The 14,392-nt window shown below is 45.6% G+C and overlaps 1 protein-coding gene across 1 annotated transcript in view; it reads right to left on the reverse strand.

Moving 5' to 3' along the window:
• IZUMO1R (IZUMO1 receptor, JUNO) overlaps positions 1 to 14,392 on the reverse strand; it is a 36,918-nt gene that overhangs the window by 2,195 nt on the left and 20,331 nt on the right. The window contains exons 3-6 of the mRNA XM_042905697.1: positions 6,544 to 6,639; positions 2,586 to 2,679; positions 1,147 to 1,290; positions 197 to 385 (exon numbers count right to left, since the gene is read on the reverse strand). Coding sequence (XP_042761631.1) covers positions 197 to 385; positions 1,147 to 1,284 — 327 coding nt within the window. The 5' untranslated portion in view covers positions 1,285 to 1,290; positions 2,586 to 2,679; positions 6,544 to 6,639. The remainder of the gene's footprint in view (positions 1 to 196; positions 386 to 1,146; positions 1,291 to 2,585; positions 2,680 to 6,543; positions 6,640 to 14,392) is intronic.

Here is a 14,392-nt window from a genome sequence, read left to right on the forward strand (position 1 = left end):
TTGTGCTCCCCTATGCTGCTCTTTGGGGCCCAGAGGTGGCTTTCTCTCCACTTTTTTCCCCAACCCAGCTTCTGACTCTGCTCTGGTCCGTAGGGGGACAGCGTGTCCTGCTCCTGCTAGCATCGTGGACCTCAGGCTCTTAGTAACAGGGCACTGTGTGGATGTGCCTCCTGCCTCCCCAGCCCAGCCTTCTGACCTTCCGGATCCAAGGTCCCAGGTTTGGGGAGCACTCATAGAAGCAGATAGCCTGGATGAAGTGCTTCTCACAGCCTGGCATCATCAACCCACAGTGAATCAAGCTGAAGTTGTAAAGCAGGGACACATCGAGGTGGGCTTCCCAGCTTGTGCTGGCCGTGCAGCAGGCATTGTCTTTCCAGGGGGTGCACTGAAGGTGGAAGAAGAAGCAAAAGGCAGGGGGTTGGATAAGAGGCAGGAGATGGAGGAGTGTCCAGGGCAGAGAGGTAAAAATGTCCCCTAGAAGAGGGCCTGGGCAAATGGGAGGACTTCAGGCCAGCAATGCCCATCTAGAAGGAATGGTGATAATATGTCAATATTTGTAGCCAAAGGGCTCCTGCACACCAATCTCCCTGCCACAGGCTGCTGCCATTCCCTAGAAACAGGGTTTCCAGGATCTCAGCTCCTAAAGGGAACAGAGGAACCCCACGAGACCCAGAGGAGTGTGCGGCTGCCCTGGATGGGAGGGCACCAGAGTTGAGAAGAGCTTATAGGTAAAAATCAGCTCCACGACTCCTCCCGTGCCCCTGTCAGTTGCCTCTAGGGGTCTGGGGAGGAGTCACCTGAGTCATAGGTCTCCCCGGTGCCTATGGGTAGGAAGGCTAAAGAAGGGGGACCTGGTTTGTTTGAATGTATGCTGAACCAGTGATGGACCTCTTGGATCATGAGCTGCCCCTGCCCCTGTCCCCCAAGTGGCCGGGCAGCTCAGGTATGGGGACATGGAAACACTCAACAGTTATGATCTCAAAACGCCAAAGTGTCCCTCCAGTGGTCTTTGCCCAAATCCTAACATAAGGAACCAAGTGAGTGAGGGTTGGTGATAGTTCAGAAGCCATCTTGGCATTTGTGTCCCTTCCCTGATCTGCCAAAGCAGCCTCACTCCCGTCCCCAGGCAAGGTCTGGCCTTTGTACCTCATCGTAGAGCTGGTCTTCTGGGCCAGGCTCTCGCTTGTGGTGTTTGGTGTTCATGCAGACATCGAGCAGCTTGTCCCCAGCCCAGATGGGCACGACTGTCCACAGCCGTAACACGAGCTGCCACCACCGTCCCATGGCCTACTGCAGAGAGGAGACCCACCTGCTTGTGTGATAGACAGGACGCCCGCTCCATTCTCTCTACTCTCCCAGGGAGTGAGTATGGGTTTCAAGGCTCCCTCCCTCAAATGATCATGACACTCTGGCTGCCCCTAGGACCTCTATCTGAGGCAGCATCATAAAACGTCAGGGCAGGTGAAACAAACCTGAGAGTTCTGACACCCACCCCCAACGGATGCACAGACACGTGAGTGAAATACCAGGAAGAGGCCAGCCCTGAGGTAAGGGAGGGTCTGGTGAAATGGCTCCAGCCTGCTCTGGGGGAGCTTTTCTTGGTCCCTCCCCTTCCAAGGCAGACTTTCCAACTCCATGACATATGGGCTGGAATTCAGAGCTTTAATCCTGGGTGAAGAACAGAGCAAATCACCAGATTCTACAGGGGATAGAGGGCATGGTGGGACATGGTAGTGGGACAAGTGCAATCCTTACACCATCGAGAGCCAGCCGTGATGGCAGCCCCTCTGCCTCCACCAGCTCCAACCCATCACCAACCCTCCTGAGCAGGAGCCTGGACACCCAGCGGACTTGCGGGCACCTCAGAGCCAGGGAGCATGCCCAGGCAGTCAGATGTGCCGGCCTTGTGCACCCAAAGTCAGGTCCTCACCACAGGAGTGAGAAGGCTGACTTTTCCCTTGGTGTCTGTTGAGCACTGTGTTTTCCACTCTGTTCTGGGCAGTGCTGGTAATGTGAGGGAAGGAAGTGAGAGACAAAAAGAAGAAAGGCAGAAGAGCACCCTGTCTCAAGTGCCCAACACTTTGGGAAACAGGGCTCCCTCAGCCTTCACCCACCCAGGACCCCTTGGCTCCCACAGTCCCCCAGGCCTTGCAAGAGGGACCACGGACCCATCAGAGTGAAATTGAAAACCTCTGGCCTCACCTGAGTTTAGAGCATCAAGCAGGCTGGGGATGGAGACCCCGTCCCGCTTTCCAAGCCTACCCTCAAGTCCAAATCTGCGGCTGCCCCCCTCCAGTCTCAGGCATAGCTGCAGCCATCCCGTATCTTTAAAGAATCTGGTGCATCAGGGGAATTAGAGGAAAGATGCTCCTCCTTCCAGTGCTTTCTTCATACTTACTTTCATAGCAGGAGCCGCTCCCTCCCACCTCCAGAGACTGGAGGCTGCCATCTTGCTCATTTATCACCCACTCCACTTCCTACCAGCCCAGGTGCAAATACAGAGCTCCAGGTGGCTCCGGTTAAACACATCCACCTCACCGAGGTGAAGGGGTCTTCTGTGGTTGGAGCCTGAGGCTTTCACTTACTCAGAGAAGCAGAGACCAGGTAGTGGGTAGGATCCCGGGCTCTGGTCGGCTACTGACTTCCGCTCTTGGCTCTGCTCCTTGCCAGCTGGATGACCTGGAGGAAATGCCAAACTCTCTCAATTTTCCTATCTGTATAGAGGGCCGTTTTATAACAGAGATTGCTGGGGGAACGCAGTGAAAGAGAAAATACACCATACGGACTTGGCATCGTGCCTGGCACAGAGTAAGTCTTAGCGGCTTTAATTCTTTTCCTTTCTCCTGTGCAGTGTTTCTCGCCCCGTTCCGCAGCTCCGCCTGCCCCTTTGTCAGCTCAGGTACCTGGGATGCACCCTCTGGTGGCTTGAGTAACAGTGACCTCTGTCAGCCCCCAGGAGCTAAGGCTCCTGCCAGGGAACAGGCACGGCAGCACAGTGACCCAGAGATAAAGTGGGGCCTTGGAGGCCCAAGAATTTAAAGGTGTGACCAAAGCCCAAACCAACAAAACCAAAAAAGTCCCTCCACAGCCCACAGAACTGTCTCCCTTAGCATGCAGAGACCCTGTCCTGTGAAATATTCTGCAAGTGTCCTCAGCAGTGATGATGCACACAAGGAAGTCCTTCTTAACAAGGAGAGGCTGGGAAACTGGGACAGGACTCTTGGGAGAGTCCCAAAGGTAATGAAAATGCTGGAAAAGGAGCCCCTCTCCTTGCCTGTTCTTGAACCCAGTCCCCTCTCCAAGGGACAAGCAGCCAAAGTGACTGACATGTTACCAACACATAGGAAATGAGAACAATAAAAGCGTTTTTATCTTTGAGAGAAACAAAGCCCCTAGAAACGACCCCCAAGCTGAATGCCCTCCTTGATTTAACTGTGGGGAGGCTGAGGCTCAGCTGGGGAGTGGGAGAGCTAGGATCTGAACTCAGGTCAACACCCCATATCTGATGCCTAAGGACCAGCTGACGGGGGCAGCCTCCAAGACTGAAGGGGTAGGGGCCATCCAGGTCTCAAGCGAAGTCTGTGTTTTAAAGAGTCAAATGCCACCATCAGATTGTGTGTTGGGAGACCTGTGCCAGCTTTATTTGGGAACAGTGATGGTTACCGGCCCAGCCTCCCGAGTCCCTGCCTTAAGCAGAGTTAGGAGTCCCCCTTTCAGGGTCCGATACCAAATAGGAACTGCATTTCTGAAGCCTGGGTCTCTTTCCACCAGCGTCCACTCAGCAGGGGCAGAGCAGACAGGCCTGTCCTGTTCAAGTCCTGACAAACACTCACGGGCAGTAAGCCTTGAGGAGGAAAGAGCATTGGGGTTTAACACTGAGTTTGCTGTAAACTGTGGACGTGCCAGGGACAAGAATCCAGGAATGAAGCACAGGAGTAATTACTGAAATGTAAAACAGGTCCTCTGATAAACATTCTTCACGTGGAGGGAAGGAGGACGAGGAGGGGCTCGCTAACAGTCTCTAGGACAAGGCTGTGGAAAATGAGCTAAAATTACAGTCTGCGCAGGTGCCGGGGGAGGGAGGGATTATGGAGGCTGCCTCTCGGAGAACCATCAGGCCAACATCTGCTCCAGCAAAGAGGCAGTTAGCAGCCCTTGAAGAAAACTCATTTTTGCTCTATTGTGATTGAGTCTTCCAGAGAAATCTGTTTTGTGACTGAAAGCTGATAAATTAAAGCTGGCTGTGGATGAAGCCATTGAAAGCTGCTGACCCCAAACAATTTTGCTCTAAAGAAACAAAACAGAACACTTAAATTGATGAGAGCAGAGCAGCTCTCAGAAAGCAGCTCTCAGAGAGGTCTGACGGGAGGGAGAGCTGGGCAGGACGGCCCAGCCCCGAGCAGGCCACCACGCATGCAGAGTAAGAGTCCCTCTCCTGGTCCCCCCCCCCCCCCCCCCCACTGCTTGTGAGGTCGCCCAAGGTGCCCAGCCCCACTGAGTTCTGAGAGCAGACTAAGAAGGCAAGAATTCATGCCAGGAATCTCCTGGTGAGAATCTGAAGTCAGAGGCCAGCTGAAGGGGACATTGGTGATTCAGAGTTCTTAATGGGCCTCATGAGTTCTTCTTTTCACCCCAAAATCTACTGGCCATCTTTGACTTGACGCTTAATTGGTGTGTGGCTAAGGCAGGTTTGTTTACCTCTAGTCCTCCTTCCCTCCACATCCTTTCCATCACCAAACTGTTGATTTAGCTTCCTGAGTATCTTAAAAAATTTTTTCTTTAATTAAAACAGAGAGAGAGAGAGAGGAAGAGAGAAAGGGAGAGCATGAGCAGGGGAAGGGCAGAGAGACAAGGAGAGAGAGAGAATGCTAAGCAGGCTCTGTGATATCAGCGCAGAGCATGGGCTCCATCCCACTAACCGTGAGATCATGATCTGAGTCAAAATCAAAAGTTGAACACTTAACCAACTGAGCCACCCAAGCGCCCCCCTCCCAAAGGATCTCTTCAATTCGAATTCTTTTATCCCTGGTTCTTCCCAATTCCTGGGCTGTGGCCACGCCTTGCCTCAATTACTAACTGGCTCCCTTGCCCCTTTCCAAAACCTTTATCCAAGCAGCGGCCAGAGTGATCTAATTTCCCAGTATTTTACTATGAAAGTTTTCAGACATAAGGAAAGTTGAGAGAATTTTACAGTGAACCCCCATATAACCACAACTTTGATTTTGCCATTACCCTTTCGCTATATTTGTCCCACATCTAGCTAGCCTTCTGGTCATCCATCAGTCTTCCTTTTAGTCACCAACATCCTCCTAAATAATTTGTGCATCCTTATCATTAACCAGAGTTCAATATTTGCCTGCAGGTTTTTTCGCTTCAAATTATTTTTTTTAAATGTAAAGATGATTAGGGGCACCTGGTTGGTTCAGTTGGTTAAGTGTCTGACTCTTAGGTTCAGGTCATCTGGGTTTGTGAGCTCTGTGCTGATACCTTGGAGCCTACTTGGGATTCTTTTTCCCTCTCTTGCTGGTGCGCTCTCTCTCTCTCTCTCTCTCTCTCTCTCTCTCTCTCTCTCTCACACACACACACACACACACACACACACACAAAATAAATAACTTTTTTTTTTTTTTAAAGAAGGTAAAGATTAAGCTACTCCCATGTTTAAAACCCTTCTAGGCTTAAGGTAAGTCCCAACCTTAACATGTCACAAGAACCCTGTTTAATTTGGTCCCTATTTACTTTTCCATGCTAACCTGTGGTCCTTTCTCTCACCTGCCTTGCAGGCAATCCTCACCCCTCAACATCCCTAACTTCCCATCACTCTCCTTTGCCTGGCTGTTCTCTCAGAGCTCACTCTCTGTGACTGGTAACTCCTACTGGCCCTTTAGCTCAGAGGACAGATGGCTACTCAGGGAACTTGTGTGGTTCCCCCCAGGATTGGTGAATTGTTCTCTTGGGGTTTTATGCTTGTCACCAACGTGGAATTTACCACAGGAGTACTCACAGTGCCAAACACAGTGCCTGGCCCAGAGTGACTAGTCAATACATGTTTGCTGAGGAAATGGGCAGAAAATACCTGCATAGAATAAAACTATCCACGCGCTTCCCTAGGTTAACCTGACCTATCCTCTCTCCTTGCCCTTCTGTCTTCCCTCCCTTCCTTTATTCCATCCTTACCTGGAGTTTAAAATGACCTCTCATTTTCTGTTCCCTGTCTTCTCTCCTCACCATCCTCTTTCTCTCCCTTCTCTCCCCCTTCTGGCCTCCCTCCCCCTCCGACTTCCACCTGGGAACATCTACAGTTTCTGGTGAGTTCTGTGAGATCTCAGTGCGTCAGTGCCCTTTCGTCACCATGTGAAGAGACCACTTTCTAGGTCTAGCCACCACAAAAGGAAATGAGTGTGAAGCCTGTCAGTGTTGAAGAGAGTCCAAGTAGGTTGAAACAGAAAAACATCAAAGTCCCACCAGAAAGTGATTAGCTGAAAATCGGAGTTGGAAGAAAGGTATGTCACAAAGAACAAATGTCTTTACTCGCCTACTTACTTCTCTTCTCAGGCTGCTGGATTCTTTTCCCTTCAACATGGTTTCCCCAGTGCCAGCGTCTCACTGTGACGTCCAAACCAGGTTGCTGCCGGGCGGCTGGGAGATAGGTTTTAAGAAATAACTAAGGTTTGCAGTTTAAAATGTGCAGCTGAAATCAATACATTGTCTCTCTCAATCCTCCTGGCATCCCTCCCCGCAAATATCTCTTGACCTGAAGTTTCACCCCAGCTACAAACCTCCCTCTCTCTCTCTCTCTCTCTCTCTCTCTCTCTCTCTCTCTCTCTCTCTCTCTCTCTCTCTCTCCCCCCCCCCGCCCCCAGGCTTGCTTCCTAAAAACACACCTGTGTGTGTTCATTGTGGCTTCTTTGTGTCACCTCACATTCATTTATGAACCATTGGTGTTCAGCTTCTGCTTGCCATCCCATGGCATCCACTCTTGCCAACTTCACTAACAACCTCCAAATTGTTCTATCCTAGTTGACCTCTCAGCTGCCTTTGGCCAACAGAATCCCTCCTACCTTCTTAAAACTCATCTCCTCCTTGATTCCCAGGGCTCCTCTGTGTCCTGGTTTCCCTCCAACATCTCAACTTGTCCCTTCTCCGTCTCCTTGGTAGGCTCTATTTCCTCCATCTGCCATTTAAGTGGGTTTTTTGAACACTCTCCTTGGGCCTCTTTTCTTTCTACTGTCCATACTCTCTCTGTGCAACCTTACCCCCAGTGTAGCTTCAGTGATCTGTCTCCTCTCTGCAGGTGACTCTTAAATCTCTCTCCAGTCCTGACCTGTAGAATGGCAGATATGTGAGGGTGTCTACTGATCTATCTCCAGGAGTATTTTGCTTGGATTTCCAACAGGCGCCTTATACTCAATATAACCTGGTTGTTCTTAGCTCTTCATTCAATCTGCTTTTCTTTCTTGGTTACTGGGACCCTCTCCCTCTAGTCATCCAGGTCATGGTCCTGGAGTTATCCTGGACTATTTTTCCTCTCCCACCTCATGCGAATCCTTTAACATGACACACAGAATTCTTCATGGCCTGGCAATTGGCTACTGCGGAAGTTCCTCTTCCTCCCAATCCCATCCTCACCGGACACACTTGCCATGCTGAAATCCTTGCTGCTATCTGAATTTGCCCCTGCCCTGTACCTTAGCACGTACAGCTCCATCTGCCAGGAATGACCTTTCCCGGCTTCTTCACCCAAGTACTCTTCTCTTAGGGCTCCACTCAAGCAGCATCACCTCTAGGAAGCCTGCCTTTGCCCCTCCCTAGGTTAGGGTCCCTTCTGTGGACTCCCATAGGTTTCCATACTATTTTTTAGTATTGGTCTAAAAATACCTCTATTATGACGCCACACTATCCAAGAAGGGGATTACAAGGTAGCATAATCTTCTGCATTGCTTGCCTCCCTATGTAGATTTGGAGTTCCCTGAGGGTGAGGACTTTGTCTCCTTCTTTGGCTACTAGCCTCCAGCATAGTTTATGGTGTATGTAAGAGCCTCCAAATGTTTGAATAAATGAGTGAGTTGTATGTGCCACATCTGACGATCCACAGGGGCCTGAACTTGTATGTAGAATCCAGTCTTTTTGAGCCTGGGGACAGTGCTGTTTCCTCAGGTCCAATTTCCAGCACCCATCCCTTGGATGTTTCATCCCACCTGCCTACTGTATTTAAAATTGAAAATTTGTCTGGGAAAGCACAGACCTATGTGTAGCTCTTCTCAGAGGATCTTGAAACATTCCTAAATATGTTCGTTTAGATTGGGACAAATTTACATGGTTATAATACGTATGGTTTAGATGGTTTTGAGGTCCTGTCCAGGCATGGCTGCTTAGATCATGACTCTTAGCACCACTGTACTCTCCCTCCAGCTGCCCCCCCCGCCCAACAATCTATGGGACGTGAGCCAATGCTGGTGTTAGCCTTAAAAGAGACAGGGGTCCCAAGCCCCAGCTAAACTGAACTATCTTTAATACTTTCAACATTCTGTGGTCACTCTTTCTCAGGTCTCTACACATGCTTACCCCTTGGTAAGAAGGATTCTCTTCCATGATTCATTTTTACTAAGAAGTGTATCAGGACAAATTCTAGGAAGCCTCAGAATTTTTGTGGTAAGAATTATAAGAGTTATGTGTATGTGGTGTACAAGCTTGTGGATGTCCATCTTTTTTTAAAATTGTTTTGGTCTTGTCTTACTCATCTTCTTGACTCCCCACAGCTCTGTTAACCATAAGCTTTGGCTATTGTGGCTGGTGAATTGTTTTTCCTCTAAGGCATGTACATAATTTCAAGTTCAAAGAATGGAATTGGATCAGCTTATATTTCACAGACTAAAGGAAATACACAAACAAATATAAATATTCTAGGTTTGTTTTGGTCTGTATGTCTTGGTCTTACATTGAAAATGTCTGAGAAAATGCACAGAAGGATTGGAAGGTCCATCATGTGTTCTGTTGTTTATTGGAAAGAAAGTGGTAGAAAGTGGATCATTTGAAGTTGGCAAATATTTGACTCCTCATGCCCTTGTGCCTACAAATGACAAGGTAGAGATGGGAAAAATCAATTTTGCAAGAGACTGTGGGTAAATTGCCTTCTGATGAAGGCAATTGGCATTGATGAAGCAGTTGGCATTTCTAGAAAAGTGAATTTTCTGATTCTTCCATGACCCCTATTCTAAACCATTATGATATAACATTATGAGGAGCTCTTAAATGTATGATGTTTACTGAAGACTTAATACTCTGGAAAAATGTTAATGATTGTAAATATTCAAATAGTTTACGAAACTAGATTTTAATTGCTAAACGTCTCCTCATACCTGAGTTGATGATTCTGTTTTTTTGTTTGTTTTTGTTTTTAATCAAAGCCTGTGGAATGTCTGGTTGCTATGGACACTGGAGCTTAAGAGGAACTATGAGTCATCTTAGTGCATTGTCCTTAAACACAGAGCACTGCACATATCCACAGAAATGTGGAAACTCTTGATCTCCTCCAAATTCCCTGGCATGGTGATTTCTTTGGATTCAGAAGAAGTTTCCTGGGTTTTCTACTGCAGGATGAATGGTCCCTTTAGGTGGAGTGAGGAGACACCATCTACCATTGGTTATTCTGAGAACTGTGCCTTTCCCATTCCTGGAGAAAGGGGAAGTCAGCTAAAGTTTCTCAAGTATTACTCTGGTCTAGGCCCAAACTCTTGATAGACCTTATCTCATTGTCTTATGTGCTAGTCAGGGGCAAAAACCATGTGTAGTTCAATACTGTATACTACACAGTTTGTACTGATTAGTCCAAATGATTGCTGAATGAATTAGCAAATAACCCTGCATAGGTATTATAAACCCGTTTTACAGATGACCTCAGACAGGTTATACAAGTTGTTTAAGCTCTTATCTCCTTATCATCTAACCTAAGATATATTAGTAATAGTTAATTTTATTTATTTAAAGTTTATTTATTTTGGGAGAGACAGCACAAGCAGGGGAGGGGCAGAGATAGAGGGGGACAGAGGATCCAAAGCAGGCTGTGTGCTGACAGCAGAGAGACCGATGTGGGGCTCAAACTCCCAAACAGCAAGCTTATGACCTGAGCTGAAGTCAGACACTTAACTGACTGAGCCACCCAGGTGCCCTGTAATAGTTAATTTTATATCACAGTATTTAAATTATAGGATATCAAAGGAGAAGAGTAAATATCACCCAAGGATCTTAACTCTCCTTGGAATGGATTAGCACTTTACTGGTTGTATTTGACATAACTGTATCATATGGTAGTATGACTTTATTGTCTTTACTTGGAGATTAAGTATGGTTTAAGATGTGTGTGAGTGCCAAGCTGACAAGGGAAGACTGTGATAGTCAGTTCTATATGTCATCTTGTCTGGGTTAGTATCCCCTGTTATTCAGTAACACTAACCTAGATGTGGCTGTGCAGGTGTTTTGTAGAACTTATTAAAATCCATAATTAGCAGTGAGAAATAAGGATTTGAGTCTAGGTCTATCTAGCTTCAAAATCTGTGTTCTCCTGTTTGACATTAAACAGGACAAAAAAGTCTATTGAATTATTCCTTGGCACTTAGATCTTATAATCAAATCTGCAAAGTATTAAGTGCTTACTCAGGCACTGGGCCAGGTATGTCACTCAGGTTATTACACAGCAACCCTAAATGCCATCGCCCCATCTGTGGTCATGAAGAACGTGAGGTATAGAAAACCTCCATACTATGTTTAACTCTTTCCTAAAGGATGTTCCCTGAAGCCCCCGTCTCCCAAATAACAGATTCTTTCATAAAAAATTGGGGAAGTATTCATGCTATCACCACCTCCTGAGGACTCAGTCTATATGCATGATATATAACAACAAGGTGTCCTGCAATAAAGACATTTCTTGAACTCCTCTTAACCCAGTATTTCTAAACATATTTGACCACAGCAGTCCTTGTGTGTGTTATAACCACAAACATCGTGGCATGAGTGCTTTGCTGATCACACATAGGGAAGTCCTGGGCTGCTATGTGGCAACAGGCATCAGTTTCACAGTAGCAATAGTGGGGAAGGTGCTCAGACCATATCAAGCTCCTGGGTCATACCTATTACTTAGATAATGCTTCACATTTATATTATATTTTGGGTAAAAGCCTTATATGGGCTGAATTTCTGTTTGGAGTAGCCTCATTTTGCCCATGGGCTACATGTCAGATCCAGTGAAAGACAATCTTTGCTTCTTTTGGCAGGATGAGCCAGAGAACTTCTAAATTCTTCTTTTGTTTTTTCTCTTGCGTGCCATTTTGATTTCCTCTCATTTCTTTTTTTTTTATATTAAATGTAATTTATTGTCAAATTGGTTTCCATACAACATCCAGTGCTCATCCCAACAAGTGCCCTCCTCAATGCCTATCACCCACTTTTTCCTCTCCCCAACCCCCCACCAACCCTCAGTTTGTTCTCAGTATTTAAGAGTCTCTTATGGTTTGCCTCCCTGCCTCTCTCTTTTTTTCCCCCTTTCTCCTCCCCCATGGTCTTCTGTTAAGTTTCTCAGGATCCACATATGAGTGAAAACATATGGTATCTGTCTTTCTCTGCCTGACTTATTTCACTTAGTGTAATACCCTCCAGTTCCACTGACATTGCTACAAATGGCCAGATTTCATTCTTTCTCATTGCCGAGTAGTATTCCATTGTATATATAAACCACACCTTCTTTATCCATTTGTCAGTTGATGGACATTTAGGCTCTTTCCATAATTTGGCTATTGTTGAGAGTGCTGCTATAAACATTGAGGTACATGTACCCCTATGCACTCCTGTATCTCTTGGGTAAATTCCTAGCAGTGCTATTGCTGGGTCATAGGGTAGATCTATTTTTAATTTTTTGAGGAAGCTCCACACTGTTTTCCAGAGCAGCTGCACCAGTTTGCATTCCTACCAACAGTGCAAGAGGGTTCCCATTTCTCCATATCCTTGCCAGCCTTCTATAGTCTCCTGATTTGTTCATTTTAGCTACTCTGACTGGCATGAGGTGGCATCTCAGTGTGGTTTTGATTTGTATTTCCCTGATGAGGAGTGACATTGAGCATCTTTTCATGTGCCTGTTGGTCATCTGGATGTCTTCTTTAGAAAAGTGTCTATTCATGTCTTCTTCCCATTTCTTCACTGGATTATTTGTTTTTTGGGTGTGGAGTTTGGTGAGTTCTTTATAGATTTTGGATACTAGCCCTTTATCCAATATGTCATTTGCAAATAACTTTGCCAATCCATTCGTTGCCTTTTAGTTTTGTTGATTGTTTCCTTTGCAGTGCAGAAGCTTTTTATCTTGATGAGGTCCCAATAGTTCATTTTTGCTTTTAATTCCCTTGCCTTTGGAGATGTGTCCAGCAAGAAATTGCTGCAGCTGAGGTCAAAGAGGTCTTTGTCTGCTTCTCCTCTAGGGTTTGGATGGTTTCCTGTCTCACATTCAGGTCCTTTATCCATTTTGAGTTTATTTTTGTGTATGGTGTAAGAAAGTGGTCTAGTTTCATTCTTCTGCATGTTGCTGTCCAGTTCTCCCAGCACCATTTGTTAAAGAGACTGTCTTTTTTCCATTGGATACTCTTTCCTGCTTTGTCAAAGATTAGTTGGCCATACGTTTGTGGGTTCAATTCTGGAGTCTCTATTCTATTCCAGGGGCCTATGTGTCTGTTTTTGTGCCCATACCATACTGTCTTGATGATTACAGCTTTGTAGTAGAGGCTAAAGTCTGGGATTGTGATGCTTCCCGCTTTGGTTTTCTTCTTCAATATTACTTTGGCTATTCGGGGTCTTTTGTGGTTCCATACAAATTTTAGGATTATTTGTTCTAGCTTTGAGAAGAATGCTGGTGCAATTTTGATTGGGATTGCATTGAATGTGTAGATTGCCTTGGGTAGTATTGACATTTTAACAATATTTATTCTTCCAATCCATGAGCATGGAATGTTTTTCCATTTCTTTGTATCTTCTTCAATTTCCTTCATAAGCTTTATATAGTTTTCAGCATAAAGATCTTTTACATCTTTGGTTAGGTTTATTCCTAGGTATTTTGTGATTCTTGGTGCAATTGTGAATGGGATTAGTTTCTTTATTTTTCTTTCTGTTTCATTATTGGTATATAAAAATGCAACCAATTTCCGTACATTAATTTTGTACCCTGCAAATTTGCTGAATTCATGTATCAGCTCTAGTAGACTTTTGGTGGAGTCTGTCTGGTTTTCCATGTAGAATATCATATTGTCTGCAAAAAGTGAAAGTTTGACTTCATCTTTGCCAATTTTGATGCTTTTGATTTCATTTTGTTGTCTGATTGCTGATGCTTGGACTTCCAACACTATGTTAAACAACAGTGCTGAGAGTGGGCATCCCTGTTGTGTTCCTGATCTCAGGGGAAAGCTCTCAGTTTTTCCCCATTGAAGATGATATTAGCTATGGGCATTTTTTTTTTAATATTTTTTAAATGTTTATTCACTTTTTTTGAGAGACAGAGACAGAGTGTGGGCAGAGCAGAGGCAGAGAGAGAGGGAGACGCAGAATCTAAAGCAGGCTCCAGGCTCTGAGCTAACAGCACAGAGCCTGATGTGGGGCTCAAACTCATGAACCATGAGACCATGACCTGAGCCAAAGTTAGACGCTCAACCGACTAAGCCACCCAGGTGCCCCAGCTGTGGGCTTTTCATAAATGGCTTTTATGCTGTTTAAGTATTTTCCTTCTATCCCGACTTTCTTGAGGGTTTTGATTAAGAAAGGACGCTGAATTTTGTCAAATATTTTTTCTGTATCTATTGACAGGATCATATGGTTCTTATCTCTTCTTTTATTAATGTGATGTATCACATTGATTGATTTGTGAATATTGAACCAGCCCTGAAGCGCAGGAATGAATCCCACTTGATCATGGTGAATAATTCTTTTTATATGCTGTTAAATTTGATTTGCTAATATCTTGTTGAAGATTTTTGCATCCATATTCATCAGGGATATTGGCCTGTAGTTCTCTTTTTTTGCTGGGTCTCTGTCTGGTTTGGGAATCAAAGTAATGCTGGCTTCATAGAATGAGTCTGGAAGTTTTCCTTCCCTTTCTATTTTTTGGAACAGCTTGAGAAAGATAGGTATTATCTCTGCTTTAAATGTCTGGTAGAATTCCCCAGGGAAGCCATCTGGTCCTGGACTCTTCTTTGTTGGGAGATTTTTGAAAACTGACTCAATTTCTTCACTTGTTATGGTCTGTTCAAGTTTTCTATTTCTTCCTGTTTGAGTTTTGGAAGTGTGTGGGTGCTTAGGAATTTGTCCATTTCTTCCAGGTTGTCCAGTTTGTTGGCATATAATTTTTCATAGTATTCCCTGA

Source organism: Panthera leo, chromosome D1 (genome assembly GCF_018350215.1).
Source record: "Panthera leo isolate Ple1 chromosome D1, P.leo_Ple1_pat1.1, whole genome shotgun sequence".
Lineage (NCBI taxonomy): Eukaryota > Metazoa > Chordata > Mammalia > Carnivora > Felidae > Panthera > Panthera leo.